Here is a 26,229-nt window from a genome sequence, read left to right as displayed (position 1 = left end):
GCCTTGAGAGCAGGTGACTCACGCAGGTAACGACGTCCCCGTAAGATTAATTACAGAAACGGCACCATTTATGGTGTTGGCGTTTCTAGGAATGATAAGGGACGTGGGGGGAGAAGGAGGAGTTGACCCAAACTGATCCAAACCTCAGCCCTTGCTCTCCTGGGGAATGGCAGCTTGCTGGTACAGACCCTGTGGCCATGGGCGAGCAGCATCTGCCTTTTGCAGCGAGCAGGATCCCACCGAAAAGCAGAAGCATCTGTCGGTAGAGGCACAGAGGATGGGCTGGGGAGAGAAAGGGAGAGAGACCCCACTTCACGCTGAGCCCCGGGGGGATGAGGCTGCAGTGGGTCTCTCTCCCCATCTCCCAGCCTGAACCCTTTGACACACAGCTCTGAAACATCAAAAATCAGGGAGAGTATCAGCCCCCTGAAGCTGATACTCGGGGCAAAGAGGAGGCACCGTGGAAATGGGGAGCAGCAGCTTTTGCGTGGTGCTGGCAAGCCTCCAGGGAAGCCAGGGCCTGACCCTGCTCCTGCATCCTGCGGTCTCTCCTTCACTGTCATTTCTCAGGCTGCTTGGATTGATCAGAGTTATTTTTAATCCTGCTTGCTCCCAAGAAATGCTACTGTCCCTTCCCGAGTGACGATAGCGGCTGTGAATAATGGTGCAAAGCCCGTCGAGATGTGCCAAGGACCTGGCAGTTTCTTCTGGAGCGTGCAACCCACGAGGTGCAAAACTCACCCCAAGTGCTGGAATTTAAACTCAAAAAATAAACTCAAGCAGGCAAAATTGCCAAGCAATTCCTCCTGAGTCCTGGGACTCAGAGAGAGGCTCTGAGCATCATTTCCCTCGGGCAGGCAGCTAGGAGGGACCAGACGGATTCACCGTGCAGTCCAACCGTGGGGAACCGGCCCACCAGCACAAACACAAGCCGTGTTGTGTGGATGGAGAAGGGCTGCAGGAGTTTTCACCTCACCCTTCAAAGTGGCCAGCAGCAACAAACTCTCTGCCTCTCGCAGCCGTTGCTGCAGCAACTCCACTGCCCGCTCTCCCACGGTGGGGCTGGCTGCTGCTGGCACCATGGACCAGCTGATGCAGCATCGTGAAAAGAGGGGGAGAGATGGTCCTCGCCCTTCTTCTATATTTTATGGCTGTCCTTTATGCAACAGCATCGTTTCGTTCTTTGCCAGCAGAAATCAGGGGGTTGCAACGTACCCGGGAGGATGCAACTCGAGTTACCCTGAAAGGGCCAAGGGAGTTTCAGAGGGGAAAAGCAGATGCAAGGACCGGTGAGGAAGGAGGGGGTCCCATAAACCATCTCTTGGCCAAATGTTTCTGCGCCCAAGCAAAGTAACGTGGCAAAGGGTGCGGGCGGACTGTGAGGGATGTCAGGAGTGAAGCACATCAGGGTTTTGTTTTGTGAGCTTAGCCCCTTCCCTGATGGTTTCCCCCCAGGTGGTGGGGACACCCTCCTGCTTCTCAGCAGGGATGTCACAGCGAGGTCCCCCCTTTTCCAGAGTTATAAACTGCACAGGTCGCCCTACAGGGAACCATGCAGTGTGTGATGCTCCTGAGCCCAAATGAGTTTTGTGGGGGCTCAGATTTAGTGCTCTGTTTTGGGTCAGCAAACGTGTTTCCCACCATTCAGGCTCTTAAACCTGTGCTATGCCCCATCTCTCCCAGGCTGTGGTGCTTTGTCACCATGGAGGCTCTCGGGTGGCACTTGTCATCACCAGGATGAGCCCAGAGACCTCACAAACCGCTTCTCACCCTTCACACGGGTGGGTGGCCCAGGCGAGCAGAGGCAGGCTGGTCAGAGGGAGCTGCCAGCGATGAGACAACCCTTCCCCAGCATGCCAACACAGGAGGTTGCATTGCCTAAAGCCCTCGCACCCACCTGGGTGCACCCAGCCCACCCTCTCCGGTGCAAGGGGAAAGCAGAGATGGTTGGTGCCCGGTGTGGGGACACCACCATCTCTCTCTGTCCTAGCATTGCCACTGACCTTGCGCTTGTCCTCCCTGGGCTAGGACCTGCCTGCCGGCTTCTTCCTGGTGGCAAAGGAGATGGGAAGACTTGTAGCATCCCTGGCTTGGGCCATTCCCAAAGCCTGGCATGCTCTGGGGTGCCTACAAAACACAAAGACCTTGGGTGAGAAGTGGGGTTAGAGCCCCGACATGTTTGGGAAACAGGGAATAGAAGAAAGTGGCAGATGCTTCCCACCTAGGGGACCGTCATCTATGCAGCCATGAGCTTGGGGAATGAAAAAGAGGAGTGGGGCTGGGGGAGCAGTTTTCCCCCCAGTTCACTGCCCTCCTGCACCAGTTCAGCCCCCAGGAGCAGCCTTTGAACGTTTCAGCTCACCACCAGTGAGAAATGAGAGGGCTGTTACTTGCCCACTGCCCTTCACGGCATGATCCAGGAGTGCTTGAGTCCTGGACACCGTTACAGCTGCACACGTGGCCAGCGGGACCCTGACCTTGACCGTGAGCAGAGCTACTAACCCCAAATTTAAGCAGGTTAGTGGGTTTTGGGGCACAAGATGTGGGATAAGGGGCAGGTCCTGGTTCACTTCACCCATGGCTGCATTAGGAGGGGACAAGCCTCCGCTCAGCAGTGCCTTGCAGCCTCTCTCAAACCCACCAGCTGTCACAGCACAGCGGGGACATGCCCCTTCTGCCTTACCAGGCTTAACCAGTATGTCAACATGGACCTGGCCCACCAGAAAGCCCCACCAGACCCAGGGGAAGCATGGGGGTGTCTGCAAACACCCACCCTGTTGATGTACACAGAGGACGCAGCATCAGGGACCTGTGTTGTGATGGGAGCAGAGGACCTGTCCTCGATGGCTCACACGTAACCATTGGCCTGGGAGGGACACATTTGCCTTAGGAGGCTGCCACGCCGGGTAAGTGTAAATAATAACTTAACAAACGAGACAAGGGCTAAGCTGGAGATGGGGCGATCGCAGGGGAACGGACATCTCGGGACACCAGATCCTGTGTCATGACCATCTCCTTATCCCTGCTGGTGCGTGTGGGCTGCCTTCAGTATGCAGTCTCCAAAAGAAACATAAAAAGCTGCTTTTTACATTGCTCGTGGAAACGGAGCAACATAAAAGGAAATGAATCCCCAGTGCAGCTGCCGAGAGAGGGCATTACAGCCCCAGGAATGGGGAAGGACCTGCCAGGAAAGCCCAGCAAGCTCCCTGCTCACCGTGTTCAAGCTACAGATCCTCGTAAAAGATGAGCTTGGGAACCAAAACTTGGAAGTTTTCTGGGTGCTGCTAAAAATGAGGGACCCAGTCAAAGCATCATCTGCATGGGGTGCTGCAGTTTTCCCTGCAGCGTGTGATAAAGAACACCTCTTCTCTGTTTTACTTACCAGTGTATTGCCTCTCCTACCACTAATTACCCCATTTTGCTCCCAGATAAACTAATATCCTGCAGTTACACACAGAATAACTGCTCCCACTAGGATTTAGTTCGCCGTGTCTGGCTCAGACCTGAAGCTGTGTGTTCCCCAAAGCTTCTCCCCATCTTTCTTCCCCTGCTCCCCCTCCATAGATCAGCTGCTCTAACACAAGGCATCACCTCTCCCTGTAAAGCAGGAGCTAAGAGGACAAGGCACTAAATTTAGGGATGAAAAAGTAAAACTTTAGAGATCTGGGGGAGGTGCCACAGGAATAGAAATAATTGCACCTGTAGCTTCAGGACACCCCTCTGAGATCATCACACAGGGGCTTCCCTCCTGTGCAGATGGCAGAAAATGAGGCCTTAGCAATTGAGAACTGAGACTAGGATGTATTTTGCAGCCAGGACATCTTGACCGGGACCACTGCAGAAGTTCATCTCCTTTGCCATGGGTCTGCCTTCCCACATAGAATCATAGAATTGTTCAGGTTGGAAAAGGCATTTAAGATCATCGAGTCCAACTCTCAACCATGCCCACCAAACCGTGTCCTGAAGTGTCTTGTCTGCGTGCTTTTTGAATACCTCCAGGGATTGTGACACCACCACTTCCCTGGGCAGCCTGTTCCAATGCCTGATAAACCTTTCAGTAAAGAAATGTTTTCCTAATATCCAATCTAAACCTCCCCTGGTACAACTTGAGGCCATTTCCTCTCATCCTAAATGCAGCTGAGTGGGTCTGTCCTTTTCTCTATTTAAAAGGTGCAACCACAAACCTGCTGCACACACATGAGCAGTTGATGAGAGCACTGCTGAACATCATATACTGCTGGTTTGGACCCACAATGGACAGGCACCAAGGTTTGCAAGGGTGACCCATGCCTGGGCCAATGTCATTACAGGTTCCTAAGTGGAGATGTGTTGAGACCTCAGTTTCACAGACATGTTTGGTTAAAGGCTGAAATCTTCAGAGTTGTTTATCTGACTCTCCAAAACTGATTCAGCTATTAAAAAACCCCCAACCCACTAATTATTTAAGTTTGGTTAGGAATTCACCTTTGAGGAAAGATCCCTAGGGCTCTGAAGAGCCTTCAGATGAGTTATACTTCACTGACATCAACATCGACCATTTCCTAAAGCCTTGAAATTATTCATTGTCCAACATCTCCCACCCACAGCAACTGCTGGGCAATTCAACCAAGTTCATCTCAAGGGAAGAGGCCTCCAACACAGAAAGTCCCCCCAGAAGTCATAGAAAATGCTAGTTAGTTACACTGTGCGTCCTCCACACAGCAGGAGGTAGAGCCACAAAACACCAACCCAGTAGCATTTTTAGGGGCACTTTTGGGGGTATGTTTCCAGGATCATAAGTTTGCCTGGTACCCTGCTTTGTGAAGCTTCAGAGGAGAAGGCTGTCTCTAATGGGACAAGGACATCTGACACGGGATGCTACCACATCACAGCAAAGAGAATCGCCCGCAATCCCAGCCAGCTGGGCTGCAGTGTTCCTCTTGCTCAAGTGATGGGGCCCCTCATCTTTACACACACACACACAAAAAAAAAAAAAAAAAAAAAAAAAGAAACAGGTCTTTTCTTTGGCTTTCCCGAAAAAGAGCTGTTGGAAAGCAGCCTTCAGCTAGAGCATCTGTTCTGGGCAGAGGGGATTCCATGAAGTAATATTAATTGCCTTATTCTAGTTGGTTATGCTATTTCCCCCGTTCAAGGTGTTCCCCTTTCTTCCAGCACCCTCTCTAAAATCTGGCTCAGCATCCAGCTGACTCACAAGAGCTTGGCAGAGCTTCCCACTGTCTCTTACCCCCACGCTCCTCAGAGGCTGAGCTCAGAAAGTCCTCTCAGCACTGGGTCAGGTTTCTCACACTTCAAACATCCAGGTCAGGTGTTTTACACGCAGGAGATGAACTGCAGAAGGAGGGTTGTGGTGGCACACGCGTCCTCCCCAAATCACGATGTTCCTGCTCCCCACTGCAGCGAGGCACTTGTGTGAAGAAGTATGTAGGATGATCAACTCTTGCTCTTGTCATCAGCCTCATCCTACTGATCTCACAAGAGTGATGCTGGGGAAGGTGGTTGTAGGTACCTATCCCGAACCCTCTGCTGATTTCCTCCTCCATACCAGGAGCCTCAGACACCAAGCTCTACCTGGGGAGAAAACAAGCATCCAGGAGACAACAACTTCCCTCGCCAGCTGCTTCCTCCTCTTCCTCCTCAAGCCGTGGTCTAGATCCTGCTTCTAGACTGATGTTTGTCACAGCATTAACTACATCTGAGCAGTAAAAATCACACTTGCTGCAGCAACTTTTAGCGTAGTCACTTTGCTCAATCAAGTAAGATCTGATTGATCTAAAAAAGATCAGAGAAACACAACCCCTCCTTTAAGCACCCCCACTCAGTTCTACTGTCACTGCAAGGGTCTTTGAAATAGCAAGTGAAGGAGAACCAAGTAATTCATTCAGGTTTTATTTAAGGTTTCAGTTTTATTTTTAAAATGGCTGAGCTGACCTTGCACATTAAACAAACCCGGCAGTACAGGAGAGTTACGCCATGGCAATATGAAGAGAAACACATTATCTAGCTGATGTTAAAATGCCAACAGCCCCTGTATTTCCAGGTGAGACACGACACAAAGACATCTGCCAACAGATGAAAGCTGCAGTCAGAAATCAGTAGGTGCAGAGCAAAAAGTCTTCTTTACAAACACGAGACCAAAGCCCAGTGGCTGCTGACATGATCCCAAAGCAGTGCTGATCGCAAAAAGACACTGTACTGATGCTGCAAGGCAACAGGGAACAAGCTGCTTGTCATCCACAGAAGCCTGCATTAAATTTGCTTTTGCCGTTTCACATACCCATGAAATCTGGCCTCTCTTCAGTTCCTTGGCACATAAAGGCCATCTCCTCCGTTCTAGCTCCCACTTTCCCTTTTCAGCTGAATTTTGTCATTTTTGCAAACCTCCTGGATTAGCTCCAGCTCTCTTAGCATGGGCTGTGACTCAAAGCCATATTGCTGCTCCCATCTCCACTTCCAGCAACCTCTCCCTTTCCCAGGCTCCTTTCTGCTCTTCTCCTTCAGAGACATTGCTACCTTGAGATGCAGCAGGCTGCTGTGGCACTCCCTGAATTTCCTCAGCAATTGCATAATTTAAGTTTTAACCTTTGCTTCATCCTACCCCAGCACCCCTTGGACCAACTCCATTCTTCTTCTGTAGCTCTTCCCACTGCTTCTCTGCAGGCATCCATTTTGGCAGCGAGTTTCTGTCCTGCTCCCATCTGTATTTCAGTTTCGTTACTGTTGGCTATTCCCTGTCAAATTTGGCAGATGCTTCTCTAAGATACCATCTTTGACATTGTGAGCTGTCATTAATGCTCTAGGATCTCATCGTTTGTGGCTAATTATCCATACGCTTAACCCAGTTGGGCTCATGACCCCAAAATACACCTACAGGCTCGCCATTACTTTGAAATAAGAAGCCATTAAAAAGTCTCGTTATTTTATGGTGGCAAGATGGAGAATCAGACTTTACCTTTAACAATTTTAACATTGAAGATGTTGTCATCCACTGTACAAATGGATTATACAAGCTCTTAATTAGGAATGAGGTTCAAACAAATATTATTCTTGGACTCTGGTCTGGACCAATTTTACTGTCAGCCAAGGATGGTAGGTTTTAAGGAAGCAAGTACCTACTTACAGGCCATTGCAATCCATTCTTGCACAGTACTTTGCTGCAAATGTGCCCTACTTATACCAACCTGCGGCATTTTGAGAGACAGATGGATTAGGATACTAACAGAGATCTCGGCTAAGAAGCGACTGCCTTTTACACACTTCACATTTCTGACCAGGCAACATTTTTGGCACTTTTTCAAAAGCAGGCCCCTGAAAAGGGGCATCAAGTTGGAAACAAAACACTGCAGCAACCCCAGTTGCTTTGCAAAATAGTGGCTTTTCTGTCAATGTGGTTTTTACCCCCCAAGCCTCTTCTCAAGCCCTAACCAGATCGTTTAAGTCAAGTAAGTGTCTCCATGGAAACCTCCTTTCTCAAGGAGCCTCCTTGCTGGAGAAAACCATGCACCCCTTTTGTTTAAAAGGGGAATGCAGTTTGGTAGGAGCATAATGTCGGTCTAGAGGAGAGCCTGTAATGACTCATCAGCCAGATTTATGTCCTTTAAAAACATGTCCATTCAATTAAGACATTTTAGGGATGGTGAAAGGTGTGCTATCGCTGCTGCCACTAAACTAGCAAGTTTTGCCGTCCCTTCCATCCCTGCCCTGGATCTTCACTATCAGCATCACAAACTTGCCTTCTTCAAGGCACATGGGGTCTGTGTACCTCTCTCACACACAAACTCCAAATCAATTGTTTGTTTAAAGAAAACCTAAAGTAATACAAATCAATGCCCAGTCTTGAAATATAGGAAGCGTCTTGTCAAAGCTACTAGTTGCTTCTAAAATAAGACAATCTTCTGGTTTGGAAAAGAAGAGGAATTTTAGCCTCTCTCTCCACCAAGCCCTTTGTAAGCTCTATATCATATATTATATTAATATATGGTATAATTTCTGGTATAGGATTGCTTGAGATCCCTCAAAAAGGAAGCCAATTTTCTGAAAGGATACTCAAATAATTGAATACTTTATGTTCTGATATAGAAGAAAGACTTTAATATTAATAGGCAAATAAATAATTAAGGGCTGTGATTAAAAATGGTTTCAACTCAGGCACATCAGTTCATCATCAGAGTATGTTCAAAAAAAAAAGCAAAGCCACCAAAGAAGTTCTCTAACTGGAGTTGCTTTCAAATCACAGCAGAGTCAAGATATTCTCAGAAAAATAAGCCCCAGAGGTTAATTTTTAAGTCACAGAGTCGCTATTTAAGAGCTCTCTTTAAACAGGTAGGTGCCGTAAATGGCTACACAAAAGCTACCACAGGTGCTAATGCCGGGCGATGCACAGATGAAGAGTGGAGAAAAGGATGTATCTCAGAACAACAACAACAACAAAAATCCCATTCTCCTAAGCTTAAGGTAGTTACAAAATTTTTTAAGATTTTCTGAGAACATAAAACCATGACGTGCCTGGTAACTTGAAACTAGGTCCAGGCACACTATAGCAGTTGCCTCCTTTTCCCACCCATCACAGGTGGGGAAAAAAAAAAGCCTGGGACAAGATGACACACATCTACAGTCACAGTCTTGCAGCTTCCCAGCAGAGAACAAAAGGCTTTTGGCAAACCCCTTCTCAAGCAGCTAACAGAAAACATGCAAGACCGATTCAAAGTGGAAGTCAAGGAGACAGAAGCACACCACCAGCATAAGACGAGGGATAAACAGTCATTTGTGTCGATTCCTTTCCATTATGCAATAGAGAATCTAGAAGAGTGACTTAAACACATACAAATAACCTTTTCTACCTTCTTTGGGGAATTTTAGCAGAAATCCTGCTGCAGAAAAATAAGCTCACATGCATGCTTGCAGATAGGGCGTATCTGCATTAAGGTTCTCATCTCAATGGGATGCAGAGGATGGCGTGGAGAAGGGAGTTAAAGAGAAGTCAGAGAAACATTTGTGGAACAGATTTAATCCTGTGCTGTCAAAAAGTCAATTGCCAAACCTGTAAGACCAGAGCCATATGAGATTTTAGATCAAGTGAGATCTAGCCCCTAATTCCTTTCTTCCCATGTATGCCAACTTGAGTCTTCCAGAGGAAATATAAACAAAGTCCTTATCGAAGGGAATTATTCAAGGGTAGTGGCCTTCCATTCTGCAATCTCCACCTAAGCCCAAGCAGATGAGCTCATCCATAGATCACATCCCTCTCCAGGCTGGCAGCTTTACTGTTTTGCCCAAGGAATTTATCCTTCGATACAAGCTTTGCAAAAGAAAACTTAATATTACAGGGAGATGAATTGTATAAACACAAAGGGAGAGAGGCTGCAGACTTTGGCAATGGACCTCAGACTTCAGCTTTGTGTCAGTGACCACCCCAGAGCACAAAGGATGTGAGAAGGCACCACAGAAGCAAAAGACCTCACAAACTCTATCAACACCTGGTAACACTAGTCTAAGAGCTGTCATGTATTGTGGACCAAATAGGAAAAATGTATTTGAATTAAAACCCAGGTGCAGGGAAGAAAAGGCTGAGCCAGCAGCAGGTCTCAGCAAGAAGCCGGAATGAGTTTCTATGCAACACAAGTGCTTTGGAGAGAGATGAGAGGTTACTCCAGAATGGGTTTAAACTCATCCCATAAATGACCAAAGCAGTACAGAGAAAGCAGCTCCCCCAGTCATAATACAGACCTTTTATGGATCTTCTCTACGTGCAAAGTTATTCCCTTAAGAACCACTTGCTATCCCAAAGGGCTACAGAAGAAGGGGTAAGAGACAAGGTTATATCACTTTATCCAACACATTCAAGCACCTGGTGACAATATGAACAATAATCCCATCTAACAGACTTGTCTGGTGACGGTGAATTCTCCAATCCTCCCTCAGCCCCAAGTTAAGAAATGCAGCAGTCATTTTATTAAAAATCAGTATACAGTTGAACATAAGCCCAGTGTTTAAAACCAATCCCTCTAGCAGTTCCAGGTTTCGTGTTGTTTTACAGACTATTAGCAACCAAAGGAATCAGTAGCATAACGAAACCACTATCATTTCAAAAAATTAAAGTCCCCATGTCTCCAAGAAAGCAGCATCCACGATCAGGTTGTTTTCCATTGGACTTGCTCTAAGAAACAAGATTTTTCAACATCATTTTGCAGGCACATCTTATCTTTATAACAGTAATTGCTCTGTTTGCTTTATCATACAGGGCAAGGGTCTCTAAGAAGTTTCACAGCGCTGACAAAATAACCCTAAAAGAGCTCTCTGTCAATTTTTCCTGTGATTTACCTTCTAGACATCAGAAATATTTGATATTTGTTTAACTAGTTGAGTTGAAACTAAAGGAGGAGGGGGGCTCCCAATTCACACAATTTGGCAAAAAGATCATCCATTAATTAAGTCCTCCAATGGCTGCAGGAAGCACACAGAGGCCTTCTCCATGCTCCCTCGAAGCATCCAACAGTGCTGTAGGAGGGATGCGTATTCACACCCTTGTTCCCCTTTCAGTTGTTACAGCTGTTCACATTTCTGCTGCCTGCTTCCTTCCCTCCTCAAGTCATCCAAAGCATAGAGCAGCCTCAGTGGTCTAATAGCAGCTTGCCAAAAGCAGGAAAAGTCCAGCCAGCAAAAGAATTAATTTATTAAGATAAACATGGTCTAAGGCTCCATGTTATTTTAAAAAATAAACACAGTTAAGAAATATGAAAACAAACTGGCTTTGCTACGTGTAGGTCAGGTTCAGACGTTCTCAGAAAGATCTTCTCAACCATACAAAATACTCTTCCCCTCTCACCCCCATCAAGAGGGTGGAAAGACAGTTCGCTGTGTAAGATCGGCAATGTCTCTGTTGCATGCCCTTCCACATTCAGTGAACAATACCTCTGCCACCCTTCAGGGCAGATCAAAGTTTTAAGAACACCCCTGTGAGGAAGGAGCAGAAGGGGAGAGGGACAGGTAATTCAGTCTGTGAAGTGAAAATTTAAAGGTCTTGACATGATGACTGTGTTGACTCCACCATTTTAATGGTTGTTCTTGGCTGCCTCTTTAGCTGCAATAATCAGAGGAGTGAGACTAGATAGAGGCTTTGCAATTTTCAGGAACTGGTGCTAGGAAGAAGAAAAAAGAAAAAGGGTTAAATTTTTCAGAACATGCCACAGAAGTCTGGTGGCTACTCAAAATATTGGCACCTAGACCCATATGAAGTCTAACAACCTACCTGAATCTCTGAACAGGTGAAACCAAAAGGTCTGTTACCACCACAAACTTTTGGGGCTTGCCTGAAGTGAACAGAGTTGCACCCAACACATGCTAAGCTCCCCAATGCTTGTACATGTTCAAGACCAAGCAAAACTCAGCACATTGCCCTGGGGAATTATAAAGTCTTGCAAAATCTATAGTGAAATTCTGTGTGGAAGAAAGGTGTACTAAAAACAACCTGTGTGGTTCAAACACAAGGCACAGGGCTTCCTGAAGGAATCACCGCTCATTTCTCTCTTCCCTGTTATCACAGGTCTGGTGAAAGCATCGCCATGGCCTTCTACAGATATTAGAAATCTGCAAAGCAGCTGGAATTTGGAAGAGCAGCACAGAGCTTGCAACATAGACCCATTCAGTCTCCTATACAAGGTGCTCTGTTAAGTAAAACAATATTGATTGTCAAAACAGCACTCAGGTGAGAGTGAAGGCATGTAGGGCAAGTCCACAAGCTGTTCTGAAAACAAAAAGCAACTGTATCCCACAGAACTTCTGAGAATCAGAACAGATCAATCACGCAAGGCAACAGGCTTCAGAGATGGAAAAAAAAATAAAAAACAAAATCAGAGGTTAAAAGGTAGTTAAAACCAGACAGTTTTTACAGTCAAAATGTTTTCCTGCTCCAAGGAACAGAACATTACTGGTCTCTGATATTTTGGGGCTGGAAAGTCCAGGAGAAGAAGTGATCTTTCAACTACTGCCATTCTGCTAGTGATTAATGCTTCACTACAGTCTCAGAAGGCAGCAACACATCCAAAACTGAATCCACCAAACTAGCAGAAAGAAAGGAAAACATAAAAGGGAACTGTCTCACAGTTGAGGTCTGAGTGCCCCTGATCACAGATTTATTTTACAAAGAGCTACATTTTCCACCCCCATGGCAAATTTGACAGAAAGAACACACAAACCACTCCTCTCACCCATGTTGGTAAAAAGCCTGGCAGCTTGGCCCTGCCCTTTCACCAGGAGTTTAGACTAAGACACCAGGTTTTCAGTGAAATAACTGATGATAGGATGCTGAGACACTGGCACAGGTTGCCCAGAGAGGTTGTGGATGCCCCGTTCCTGGAAGTGTTCAAGGCCAGGTTGGACGGGGCTTTGAGCAACCTGGTTTGGTGTAAGGTGCCCCTGCCCATGGCAGGGGGGTTGGAATTAGATGATCTTTAAGGTCCCCTCCAACCCAAACCATTCTATGATTAAGATATCTCACAAGTTTTGTTCCAACACCTCTGTAAGGAGTAGTATCTGGCAAAACGTGGTAATGCCAAACTGCTCCAGTTAACGCAAGCCATGCATATTCCAAAGAGCTTTGTGATCCTTCCACCAGAAGGGAGACAACCAGAACATCCGATGGCTTGAAGCCCTCCTGCTGTCCAAATCGGAACAAGCACGGCAAGACCATAACAACACATACAGATGTCACAGCCAGCTGTGTGAAGAAAGCAGAGGAATTAAGGAGCTCAGCATTTGGCAGGCCTAGGGAACAGCTATTATTTGAGGTTGGTTACAGAACTTGCTGCACAGCTGCTGCTAGTAGCAAGTACAGCATAAAAAAGGAGCAGTCTGTTAACACTTTATTATAGATTTAGGTTTTGGGGTTGTTTTTTTTTTTTTTTTCTGGCAGGTTACCTGTGCTTGTGCCTTCAGCTGATGCAGTATTTTACACCCGAAACAAGATCTTGCCATAAGCCTGGCCTCACTCAGGATTGCATGACTACACTGATTCAGCCCTGTTCCCCATCACCTACCTGTAGCAGCTCTTTCGCAGAACCTCTCTTTTCCACGTCCATTTCAAGACAGCGATTTAAGAAGTCTCGGAATATGGGCGAAAGCTTTTCTGGATTTTGCAGTTCTGGAGTCCCGTTAGTAGCAATGAGATACAGGGCCTAAAGTAAAAACAAGCACCAAAAAGCAGGATGTTATGAAGGTTAGATTCCATCTCTGGATTACAGAGACACCCATTTCTCCTCTCCCTCCCCCCAGTTCAATGGGGAGAAAAAAACCCCACACTTTATCAGGGTGACCAATCAATGCTTGAGTTTCAGCAAACAGAATAGCTGCCAGCCCTATTTTTATGTGGATGGGATCCAATCCTTTATTGTTTTACCCTCGTAATCTGGGTTTGGATCCTGCAGCCCTCTCAAGGGATTAGGAGGACAAAAACAACATTCCAGACCGTGTTTACATAGGGAAGTTAACTGGCATGACTCTACCAGTGCTAAACTCCTGCAATAACTATATCCTCATGCAAAGGTACCCCTGAATAAATAGGAGATTTTGTTCTGTCGGTACTTTGCCTGAGTGCACAAGGCCTAAAAAGTCAGTACTATAAAGGTGCAGTTGGCTCCTTAAAAGAGATGTCCAGCAGACCCTCAAGCAGCTTTTAACATCCTGTAGAAAGAAGCAGTTTTGCTACTGCTTGGGGATGAAGCACTCACATGCACCCCTCCCTCTGAGAATCAAGGGACTCAGAATTCATACATTTCAGGATTTCATGCAAGAAACTTCCTGGATGGATTTTCAAAGGAAACGGAAATCTGTCAGAGACTTGTTAATATGCAGGCCCTTTGAGCACATCACTCAGCACATCCCATGGGAGCAGTCTGATAGCCTGGGAATTGGCACAAGTTGAGTTAAATGAGGCCAAAGTATCGTCGCTTAGCCACCCTTGTTTAACTCAAACACCCGGTTTCTTTCCTTTCACTCTTTGTTGCTGCTGCTCTTCTCTCCCAAAAATCACTTCCAGTGCAAGAGATGGAGAAAAAAAAGTTAAACCGAGTTTTTCTAGATCACCTTATCCTGTGCAGCTGAGGGAGAAGCCATAAACCTGGCTTATATTAAGAGCAGTTATGTCCCTACAAACTGACAGCATCTCCCCTTTCACTAAAAACTAAACAAGGGAAAGACATCTGGAGGCTTAAGCCCTGTCTAAAGGCTTATTAAGCTTGTAGCTTTATTTGGAACATGTAAGGAGGAACAATCTGCCAGTAGCACAAAGCTCCGTTCATAGAATGGTAACATGACATATTTTTGAACTCAAGGAGAACTCTTCCCCACTCACAGGGCACAAGGATTCAAGAAGTCAGCCACTTTGGTACCATCAGGTACTCTTTCTGCCTATATTGGCATCTCCAGAAAGTGGGAAATTACGAGTGTGCATGATCTAACTCATCAGAGCTGACCAGAGGGTCTGCACAGGAAGAACACCCACCTCTCCTACCCAGAGCAAACCGTGGCTTTTAACTAAAACTAGCTCAATCTTCTCACTACGACATCTAAGGAGATACGGGGCTGCAGGTGGTGAAACCGCACTGGGGGATTCACCTGCCTCCTTTAGAGCCTACTTTCACCAGCAGGCTTAGTGAAGACCTGAGGGCACAAGGTCCTTGCTTACTCTCAGGGGGTTCTCATTGAGGTAGGGGGGCTCTCCTTCGATCATCTCGATGGCCATTATCCCCAGCGACCAGATATCCACTTTGGGCCCATATGCTTTCCGCGTCACCACTTCAGGTGCCATCCAGTACGGGGTCCCCACCATGGTGCTGCGTTTGCTCTGCTCAGGAGTGATCTGGGCACAGAAGCCGAAGTCAGCTGGGAAAATAAAGAGTGGGGGAGGGGAAGAAACAAACATAGAAATCAGCAAGTTTCTCCAAAAACAACGCTTACTGATTCCAGAACTGTAGTATACATTACGTTACTCTGCTGCAGTGTCTGCTGTGTTGCTGCTGCAACTGTGAAAGGAGGGGTGGTTTTGTGGCTAATACAGAGGATGGTGTTGAGAGGTAAGTTTCTAAATCTGACTCACTGAGGCCATGAGGATTACAGAGCTGCTGACTTGTCTATGTGAACGATGGGGATTAGTAAATAACCATATATGGAAGTTGAGACACTTCACTCTGTTTGCAGCATTATGCAGCTGTAATACACTATGTAATATATAGTCTAAAGACTGTTCCTGGGTATGTGAAAATAGAAATTAATGCACAGTCTGATCTAGATACACCCCCCAGCCCACATACTGTATTGTCTGGTGGTATTTTCAGTCCCAGAGATATTACTTCCCCAGTAGATATACCATCCCTCAAACATGATTTGCTTTACAGAGCAAACAGTATTCAGAATAAATTTAAAGTACCTAAATTTATACTGATTATTTTCTTCAAATAGGCAGAAAGATGGAGAGCCTTCACACAAAGATTGCTGGGCCCTGTGTCTTATTTGTATTTGACTTACCAAAAGAAAACTAATTCTGTTCTTGTGAGTCCAGCAGAATCAACACAGCAAGACGCACTGCCCATCCTGACCCCCTATGGCACCACAGGTCTAATTTTAGGCAGAATGATGAAAATTAAACTGATCCCTAGCTGAGTTTTCATCAAGGGTAACAACCAGGAAAGGTACATATGGTTCATAAACAGAGCAAATTTCCAGTAGAGCCAATAAGCAGCTCAGGTCCAGAAGGTTACTGCATCATATCCACAGGGACTTTTCTAACTTTAAACCACAGTCCAGTACCTACGTACTGTGCTCAAAGAAGTTATTCCATAAGAACAGAGCACTTTGGCCCTGATCAGCTATTCATCGCTAGCACTGTACCATCTGATTGTACCAAAGTACAGCTTTAGTCTAAAAAGTAATTATGTGCACAAAAACCCCACCTTCTTACTCAGCATATCTGCACTGTGTGAATTTTGAGTCATATCTGCTGTCACTGCAGACAAAAATAGATTTATTTATGCCTGTTGGGTGCTAGCCCACAGAATGGTGAGGGAGAGAAAGGAAGCACAATTCTGTTAAAGCTATAGGTGGAAGATAATCATGCACTAGTTCCCAGACTTATCTCTGCATGGACAATGACAAGCACAACAGCTACCTTAGCACCCGAGGGGCAGAACAGCCTCAAGGTCTTCATTACTTGTGATAACACAAGAAGCAAACAACATTTAGAGTCCAGTTGGTGTTGTTAGATTAAATGTTTTCTAGTTACACAGTTTTCAATTCTCCCTCCACTCCCCCTGCCCCCCAAGTACTTGCAGTACTTTCCAGACTGAAGAGATCGCTCACAAATAAAGACTTCTGGCCCTACACTTTCAAACCCCACTTTCTGGACTGGAGTAGCGTTAAAATACTGTTATTTTAGTCCACAAAAACAGATGGCTCAAAGCTAAACAAACCCCAAACCTCACTTTGAGTCTCGTATCAGTTCACAGGGATTCATGCTTGCCCATCTCCATTACAACCAACGCCACAAAAATACCTATAGGAGCATTTCTACAGTCTCTTCATCACCGCAGCATCAAGCTTCTCAAACACCCATCTCCCTAATAGGCCTGGCCCAGAGCAGATAACAGGCCTGCGTTGATAACTCAAGTCATCACTAGCAATGTTCCCCGCATACTTAGTTTGACAGAGCCATCCATTCCCAGCAGGATGTTGTCACTCTTGATGTCTCTGTGAATAACTTGGTTTGAATGGAGAAATTCCAGAGCTTGGAGACACTGGGGAAAAAAAAAAAAATTGAGATATTCTTACTGTGCATGAAATTATTCACCAGTCACAATTAGCCAACTAATGGACTCTAACAACATGCATTTTGAGTAGCAAAGGCTTAGTGTCTTAGAGTCTTTCATATATTCAGTATGTGCAGGGCTACGGAGAGATATCCCACTGGGATCAGCAGGTCCTAAGAGGACAAGTTAGTCCCAAAAGACCTGGAGAACAGGCATAACCAAGGGGATTCTAACCCCATTTTGCACTCCAGTCCTCCCTCCAGGGTGAAACATATTAGACTTGCATTAAGATTGTATGCTGCAACCTCCCAGATGAAAACCATCCTCTGAAAGAATGACTGTTGCATTACAGAAGCTGGAGACAGCTATTCCTCTGGAGCCAGTGACAGGTCGTGGAAAGCCCGTGCCCCCTTCCCAATCACAGCTCCCTCTGAGCACGAGTGCCACTTTACCTCTCGGCACACAGCTGCGATTTGTCCTTCGTCCATGCAGGTCTCTGTCACAACATCTGTTAGGGAGCCTCCTGCCAAGTACTCCATGACCACCCAGAGCTCTTCTCCTACAAGGTAACTGAGGAGCCAAAACCAGATTTTAAAATCAGCAGGTATGAGCACACCACTGTTTACCTAGCCAGAAGGCACCGGGTTTTAAGGCTGCCTTAGAAGTACAGAGAAACCATGAGGCTTGAGCAGTGCATTTAACAGTACTGGGGCACCAGGTACCCGTGGTACTTTCTGTACATGGGGGGATCTGCTCACAACCTGAATGAGCAGAGAGAAGGGTGAGCACAGAAAGTCAAAGAGAGGTAATGGCAGAGCAGGCTACAAGTTTCCTGGCCATAAAAGCAAGGCTGAATTTTTCTGCCATGGAAAGGGCCCACACTAAGATGGACACCCAACCTTACAACTCCTGCTGCTGCTGGGAGAGAAGGCGAAGAGCTACTAGTCAAGGACGGTGTCCAAGCGTGCAGTCCAGACATTTGGCACACAAGCATGGCTTTTGAGGGCTCCTACACCAGAAGTAGCTGGGGGCTGCTTCGTTACTGATGGCATCCTGCTGTCCTAAGCAACTTCCTACTTTGCCTAGGCCCAGGGACAATCCTGGGTGACACAATGGATGGTTGCCCGTGAACAACAAAGAAAGAAGACTTTTTTTTTTAAGCATCATGCATTTGAAAATCACCTCAATCTTTTTTATGCTGCCAAACTAGTTTGGGGTTTTGTCTGAAAAATTCAGAACCATTCATAAGGGCAAATGAACATCTTGCTGGTTGGAATAGCAATTCTAAAGACTTAAAAAAGGAAAGCCCAAAATGGCAGGTCTTGTCCAAAAAGGCCTGTAGGAAGATGGGGAGGAGACAGCTGAGGTGAAGGTGAGTTTTCTCAGCCATTTGGGATATAATTCTCCGCTGGGAGTGTGTGCGCTCATGTCTAAAAGTAGAAGACCTGGTATGAAGACTTCAGCATTAACTCATTTAAAAACAACGAAACCAGCCCAAACGACCAACCACTTCTGCCTTTTTGGGCCCATCTAGAAAAACATCAACACAATCTTCCATGACAGATACATCAGGATGACACATTCCTGAAGGAAGGAATCATCAGCTTGAAAACTTGAAAACCCACCTTCTTAGGCTATCCTCCCATTTGTGAAGTGAGGGGACAGATGAGTCAAGAGAGAGGGCAGAGAATCTAGTTAAAAGCTTCTGCTGGCATTAGAGTACATCAAGCAGACATTTGCTTTGCTCTGAAACACTGACCCTACTGAAGAGTGAATAGTGAATTTGCTAGGGGCCAAAGGCAAAAAGCAGGACAGGTTCTAGGGAACAATTAACTAGAAAGCAACAGTGAAGGAGAAAGAAGTTATTAAGCCCAACTTGGCATGGAAAGTAGACAGAGATGAGTAAGACATCACAGGAGTGGGCAGGAGGTGCGCTTTGACCCCAAAAGGACACACTGCCAACACCTGAGCTGATGAAAAAACTCCCCCAAAATAAGAACTGTAGCCTGAGCTGTGTGACAGAAGTGTTACAGTTACGGAGAGCTTTTAATATTGGAGACAAAGATGATATCTTGGTTTGGTGATGCTGAAGACTATGCAGGGAGGCAGAGTCTGGAGTTTCTTTCAGGATACAGAGCCCAAGGACACAGGGCTATGCTCCTGGAGCAGACAGGTCTCCAACTCCACTACGGAACAGAAGCTGATGCACTAGGAGTTTTTCCCCCGCAGCACAGACTCCATCAAAAGCAGTATCACCTGCACAGCAGCCCCTCAAAGTGAGAGAGGAGCAGCAGAACTGCTTTCAGAAGCACTCTTGCCAACTCTGTGGGTCAGCTACCTTCTAATGGGCTCTGAAAGTCACTCCATCCACACCCTTCCTTCCTGCCCCTATGTTGTTGCTACTTCTTCATCACTTCTGCCAAGCCAGGCTCTCTCCAGATTTTATCAGCACCCTCTCAACAAATCAGTGTCACCCTGGACATCACAATGATTCCCTTCATTGCCACTAGCACCCTCTGCAGCCCCAATCCACTTGACTGTAAGGATGGGTGCAGAATGAGCTCCACCGCTCCTGTGTGACAATCTCAGGTTACACGTGCTGGGACCAAGCTGGTATCTCTCCGCAGCCAAAAGGGATGGAGCAAGCCAAGAACCACGCTGTGAACCAAACCTGTGCCATGAGCAGCCAAAGGCATGTCCCAAGACCCAGGCACCTCAATAATTGATAGATCTGACATAACACGCAGGGAGGTGGAATTAATGGTGGCTCCCCACTAGCTGCCACCAAGTGAATGTCATTTCACAAGACTGGGTGGTATCATCTTGGGGGTCTTTTCACTTTCTTGCTGCAGCAAAAGCCAGTTTTAGTCACGGAGCTGCCTTCTGCAGGCTTGACTCAAAACCACTCTCAGCAGTTCTGGAGACACCACCAGGAAGTCCATACACCTACGTGCTGCTCTCCATGTGATGTCAGGCATAGCATGGTGTCACACCTTGCCACCCACAATCACCTTCCAAAACAAGGCTGGCAGTAAAAACAAGCTGATGGAAGTCTTTGAGGAAGGAAGAGGTGGTCTACAGCCTTCTCTTCATCCATTGGCAAGAGCAGGTAATGCCTGCTCCTGTAAGGTGTTCCTCAGCTTCCACTTAGATACCTTTAGGAAGCTGTCCACCAAGCCCTTCAAAACACACACCAGTCAGTCATAGTCCTTTTTTACTGATAAACTTCATAAAATTTAATTTTGCCCAGAAGAGCAAGATCATTCCTTACAGATTTCTGCACCAGTAACATGCCTCCAACACGCAAACATGAAGCTAGCCTGGAAAGAAATCAGTCTTTTCTTGGACCATGACTGTTGTACATCTTCAGCTTTATTCATTGACTTTCCAGCCGTAGCTGAGTTTGGGGTTGGGGTGAGGGTAACAGTGGTTACCACTTAAAGTGAGGATTTGTGGAGTTTATCAGGATAAGGAGAGTTCTTCAGAAAGAAAAGAAACCAAAGGGCGGGAGTTTACTTTGCCTAACGCTGGGCATCCGATGCCTGTGTTTAGATGCCCGAGTTTAGAAGCAGGGCAGCGAGGGCCTCTTTCACACAGTAGAAAGAAACTGGCACCTCCAGAAGGTAACTCAGCACAAGCAGCTGCTTGTCTGCACAGGAAAACTAGGGTCACTGTCTTCAGAGCCGGATGCTTCTAAATTCAGCTCTTAAGTACAGCTGAATTGGGCCGTGTCATTATCTTAAATGTCACAGCACACCTTCGTGCAACACTGGTCACTTATACTGCAGCAGCAAAGCTGTCTGAAGCATAAATGCACTATTTGCACAGTGATGTTTGCGGGGGACAGTAAACCAGCCAGACCTCTTAACCACAGCAAGCAGGCCATGCAGGTTAAGAGAGGATAAAGCACAGGAAACCCTTGCATAAGGGCAGGAGCTGAGTCAAAGAGAAGCGAGAGAGCTGGTTTATACTGATAACTATCTTGCAGCTCTCATTAGGGACCCAGAAGAGGAGATGCTGTCAAACACAGAACCGCAAAAAAGAAACCAGGTCCCACAGTGGCAAGAACATCCTTCCTCATATTTCCTTCTGCAACAGCAGTAGGCAGAATCCAGCATGCAGCGTTCAAACATCAGCTTAATTCAGCACTCAGGAAGCAAAAAGGCACATTAGGCGAGGCAGGAGGGACACAGCTCCCCAGCAACAGGATCCTCCATTTGCAAAGCTGAAGTGGCGTAATAGCCACAAGAAGCCCCATGTTCACCCTAGTTGCCGCTCTGTCCATTTGCAGCACTCAAACAAAAGCTAATCCCTCTGAAAAAGATTAGCAAGAGAAAGTGGAGGACAAAAGCAGCAGCTTTTGCTGCTGGAAGTTTGAACAAGAGAGCAGGACGTGCAGCTACCCTACAGCTGGGATGTACTGGCTAGACAAGGCAAGTGCATGTACTCAGCGATGCTCTCTCTAATGGGAGGAACATGCGTCTCAAACAGTTTTGCCAAAACAAAGCCTCTAATCAGCCAGGAGAAACAAACAGTTTCAGCCCAGATTCAATTCTTAAGTCTTCTTTACCACTCGTTTCATTTTACCCAGATGATAACCTTCTGCTCTTTCTAAGAGAGCACCCGCCCAGCGTCACTTCCCTGGGTCCACACCCCTTCCACAAAACTCCAGGAGCAGACTTTCTTCAACAAAGCAGAGTTCAACAAAGTAGCTCTTTACAGCCGTGCATAGGACACAGCACCATATAAATTCAGCATCACAAATGATGTTGCAGTATACAAGTACTTTGTTTGGCTAAAAGACATTAAAAGCCTGTTAAAGAAACCTGATAAAGAAACAGCTGATAAGATTTTGATATACATGCAGAGCAAACAAGTGTGCAAATACTCTCTCAGATTTCCAAAAGACATTCTAGGTCACATCCCTCCATTGCACCTTCAAAAAAAAAAATAAGCTGCCAGGATTAAAGCCTGCAGCTCACCATATCTTGGCACTCTTTACAATAAGCCAAACCCGTCGTTCATCAGGACCACTAGATTCTGATGTTGAATGCAGCAGACTGAAAATCCTGCTGCAGCTCAACTGGAACTAGCTATATCTTTAACATAAGGTCAATGATGCGGGCTTGACACAATGCACCAATGTTATGTTGAAGGTGAATTCAAGCCACCATGCAACGCTTTTGCCTGTTGGGCTTTCAGTACACCCCAGATTTCAATGCTGACAGATTGTGACTGTTTCCTGGAATTCAAACAGGGGAGATGCAAGAATTTCTTACACTTTCAAAGGTAGCTCCCTACCCCCAAAGAAGCACATTTACCAGTTGCTCTTTCTGAAGCAGTCAACCTCCGAAGTGCTGATGACAGCTACACTACTACTATAACTCTTACGTACAGCATTAGCATCCTGTGGGGAAGAGCTCTCACAGCCACGTTTGTTTGCAGACTTGGGCATTTTACTGCCTTGAGCTATAGTGACCAGAATTTTCACAGCTACACATATTTATTTTAAAAACAGTTTACACTCAGCACAGAAGCCACTGTGCTGCTTGCTTCTGCTCTGTTATTGTTGTGGTCCAAGGGACATCAGCTCAAGAACAAGCAGAGCAGGTCTGTACATAGATAAGCTATGAGGTGCAGCTCTTGCAGTAAGGAGAAGCAGGGATTCAAGGAGGAGCTGTCTCCTATGGACATAAAATATCCAAAACTGAGCAGGAGTGCCACAGCATGGCACAAAAAGCCCAGCTCTGAGCAAGGAATAACCCCATTCCCTCTGCCTTCCAAAGAGTTCTTATGTCTGTACCAGGTCTCCTTTTCTCTCTTTCTCACACCCACAAGAAAGGAGCCTTGCTTGGTTATGCGTTGCATGTCATTCACCCCATCACTGTTACGCTACTGTGCAGAAAACCTCAGTGGACAGCCACAGAGACAAGATTACCATCTAACCCTGGAAGGAGTTTGCTCCTCCGCAAGCAGAATGCCAGTATTGCTCAGTGGAAGAGGAAAGAAGAGGAAGAGGAAAGCAAATACAAATAACACAGTTCAAACAATTTCTATTTCTTCTCTAGTAGCAGGAAGGAAATGGCTTGTTGTGTCAAATTTGGCAAAGGAGAGAGCTGTAAAACAGAGTCCTGACAGCATACTGCTACTGCCTTTGCTGCCAGCATCTCTAAAGAGAGCCTAAATACCCCACTAATACCAACTCAGACACCTGTTTCTCCTAGGATATGGAGAAAGACCACCAAGCCACCCACACCCCAACATTGCCACATGCATTAAACAATGCAAGGTTGTCCTACACCTGTATTAAGCTGTGCCAGGATCACTTAAGACAGTGACAAGGAAGTGTTTTCCAGAGTCGTTTTGTGAACTCTTCAAATCATGACATACCTGTCCAAGTAGTTGACAATGTTGGGGTTTTTGTTTTCCCTCATCACAAGGATTTCATTAATAATCAGTTCTTTTTTGGGCTGCTGCTGCAAATTCATCTGTTTGATTGCAACCTTCAGTGAGGAAAGACCAAGTAAAGCATTAGTACAGGAGTCCCCTAGAAACCCGCCAATACCAGTGTCGATTATTTTAGTCCCACCTACACCTGAAGTGGGAAAACACTTTTTCATCACAGGTTGCTCAGCCATTTAGTAACTCTGTGAGTTCCCGCAGCCAGTCCATATAGGAGGAAATTCTTTACAGTGAGGGTGGTGAGGCACTGGCACAGGTTGCCCAGAGAAGTTGTGGATGCCCCATCCCTGGCAGTGTTCAAGGCCAGGTTGGACGGGGCTTTGAGCAACCTGGTCTAGTGGAAGGTGTCCCTGCCCATGGCAGGGGGGTTGGAACTAGATGATCTTTAAGGTCCCTTCCAACCCAAACCATTCCATGATTTTACGATTCAGGAACTGGAAAAGGGGGTGAAGGAGTTTCAGCAAAAAGCACAATTATGAAATTTACTGGTGGATAACCCTGACATTGTACAAATGCAAAGTAGATGTGCATTGCTGCAGGCTTCCATAAATATATTTGGAATAATGCATACACCTTCCTCTTTAAAAATTCTCCATCTAGCAATAATCATTTCCACAGACACTGCATATCCGTCACTACTAGTTTATTATGCATGCATGCAATACGCAGAGCACTTTTCAATACTCGGGAGGGGAAAAAAAAGGAGACAGACAGACATTCCTTGTCTCTCAATTCAAGGGCAGAAAGCAAGTGGGCAAAGGGTGGGACAGGAACTATTTCTACGCAAGTCAACTAGTGTAAGTGTAGGAAACAAAGGAGCAGAAGGCATATAAAAGAGAATCACTGAATGGTTTGGGTTGGAAGGGACCTTGAAGACCATCTAGTTCCAACCCCCCTGCCATGGGGAGGGACACCTTCCACTAGACCAGGTTGCTCAAAGCCCCATCCAACCTGACCTTGAACACTGCCAGGGATGGGGCAGCCACAGCTTCTCTGGGCAACCTGTGCTAGTGCCTCACCACCCTCACAGTAAAGATTTTCTTCCTTACATCTAATCTAAACCTGCCCTCTTTCAGTTTAACAACATTACCACTCATCCTATCACTACACTCCCTGTTAAAGAGTCTCGCCCCATCTTTCCTGTAGGCCCCCTTTAGGTACTGGAAAGCTGCTATAAGGTCTCCCCGGAGCCTTCTCTTCTCCAGGCTGAACAACCCCAACTCTCTCAGCCTGTCATCATAGGAGAGGTGCTCCAGCCCTCTGATCACCTTCATGGCCTCCTCTGGACTCGCTCCAACAGGTCCATGTCCTTCTTAAGTTGGGGGCCCCAGAGCTGAACGCAGTACTGCAGGTAGGGTCTCACGAGAGCAGAGTAGTGGGGGAGAATTGCCACCCTCAACCTGCTAGCCACACTTCTTTTGATGCGGGCCAGGACACGATTGGCTTTCTGGGCTACGAGCACACATTGCTGGCTCATATTCAGTTTTTCATCCACTAATACCCCCAAGTCCTTCTCTGCAGGGCTGTGCTCAATCCACTCATCACCCAGCCTGTACTTGTGCTTGGGATTGCCCTGACCCAGGTGCAGGACCTTGCACTTGGCCTTGTTGAACTTCATGAGGTTCACACAGGCCCACCTCTCAAGCCTGTCAAGGTCCCTCTGGATGGCATCCCTTCCCTCCAGCGTGTCGACCACACCACACAGCTTGGTGTCGTCGGCAAACTTGCTGAGGGTGCACTTAATATGGGGATAAAGAAATAAATTTCTACTGAGAAACTGTCCAGTCCGAACGTTTGCTTCTAGCCTTTGTGGTCACAGAAAGAGTCTTTACAAATATGAAATGATTCAGGAATCAAAACTTAAGAAATCACTTTTTCCAGTTCTTTGCTCAGACCACTCATCCATGCCTCATTAGTAAGGAAATAAATACCTCATTAAAAATAAGATGTCATGAACCCCTGAAAGACTGTCTTTATTTTGTAGCATCAACTTGAACTTTTAGGACACAATCAAAAATCCACTGCTGTGGTATTCTCGTAGCACTTACCTCCTGTCCTGTAGCCACATCCATTGCTGTGTAAACTGTACCCGAGGCTCTAAACAAAAGAGAGAAAAGAAAAAAAACCACTTATTAGTGCCTCATAGCAAGACTGAGAGCTTAACACATGCCTCTTCCCACTTGTCTCTTTGAAGCGCTCTCAGTCCCGTTCCTTTTCATGCAATAATTCCAGTGGTAAATTTCATCTGAAATACTTCTGAGCCAAGACTGCTGTTGGAACAGAAGCTAGAGAATTTATGGGGAACAAAGCTCCTAATAAGGGACTCCTAATAAGGGACACTATGCTCATCTAAACCCTTGCTGCTAAACCAGCAACTTAGCACAGCTTGTAGGACCATGAGTTGATCCCGTTTAAACTGGCATGACTGCACTGCCCTGGCTTGCAGACTGCCCAACGTGATTACAAAGCAGATAGGATCAGCTAAAGTAAACAAATGTCGCATTTGTAGTGAGGGAAACTCGAGTTTGAGCCTCAGCACAGAAGCTGACAGGAGATCTCTCAGTGATTTGCCTCACTACAGCCTCTCCCACAACGCCTACTTTCCCCCTACCCTGCTAAGAGGGGCGCAACACCCACGTTGAGGACAGTTAATTCAGAAAGCAAATCTGTAATTTGAAGATTGTCTTGCATGCTGAAAATAAGCAGTTCCTTCCCTGCTTGCAGCTATACTTAGCAACCTGATCATGTAATGACATATTTTCTTATATTAAAACACAATCACACAAAAAACCCGCTCCCTGTGACTCAGGACTTTGCCAGGAAAAGGAGAAGAGCTGAGGGGGTTGGAACCCACCAAAACAATCAGAATTAAAAAAAGAAAAAGAAAACAAAAAAACAACCAAACAAAATAAACTCTCCAAAGCATTACCAACAGCTTTTCCCAGCAAACTAACTTAGCCTGGTTTCAGTGCTT

At 46.2% G+C, this 26,229-nt stretch overlaps 1 protein-coding gene across 9 annotated transcripts in view; it reads right to left on the bottom strand.

Annotated features, from left to right (window-relative positions):
* Positions 1-5,870: 5,870 nt before the first annotated feature.
* Positions 5,871-26,229, bottom strand: part of PAK1 (p21 (RAC1) activated kinase 1) — a 76,580-nt gene continuing 56,221 nt past the window's right edge. For all 9 annotated transcript variants that reach the window (XM_030042852.1, XM_030042857.1, XM_030042858.2 and 6 more), the window contains 7 exons: positions 25,304-25,352; positions 23,184-23,296; positions 17,246-17,363; positions 16,682-16,781; positions 14,678-14,874; positions 13,032-13,169; positions 5,871-11,135 (listed from right to left, as the gene is read on the bottom strand). In XM_030042852.1, the coding sequence (XP_029898712.1) occupies positions 11,049-11,135; positions 13,032-13,169; positions 14,678-14,874; positions 16,682-16,781; positions 17,246-17,363; positions 23,184-23,296; positions 25,304-25,352 (802 nt within the window). In that variant the 3' untranslated portion in view covers positions 5,871-11,048. The remainder of the gene's footprint in view (positions 11,136-13,031; positions 13,170-14,677; positions 14,875-16,681; positions 16,782-17,245; positions 17,364-23,183; positions 23,297-25,303; positions 25,353-26,229) is intronic.

Source organism: Aquila chrysaetos, chromosome 19, assembly GCF_900496995.4.
Source record: "Aquila chrysaetos chrysaetos chromosome 19, bAquChr1.4, whole genome shotgun sequence".
In the NCBI taxonomy this organism is placed as follows: domain Eukaryota; kingdom Metazoa; phylum Chordata; class Aves; order Accipitriformes; family Accipitridae; genus Aquila; species Aquila chrysaetos.
The sequence above is the reverse complement of the archived record's forward strand: the minus strand, read 5'-3'. Positions and strand labels throughout refer to the sequence as shown.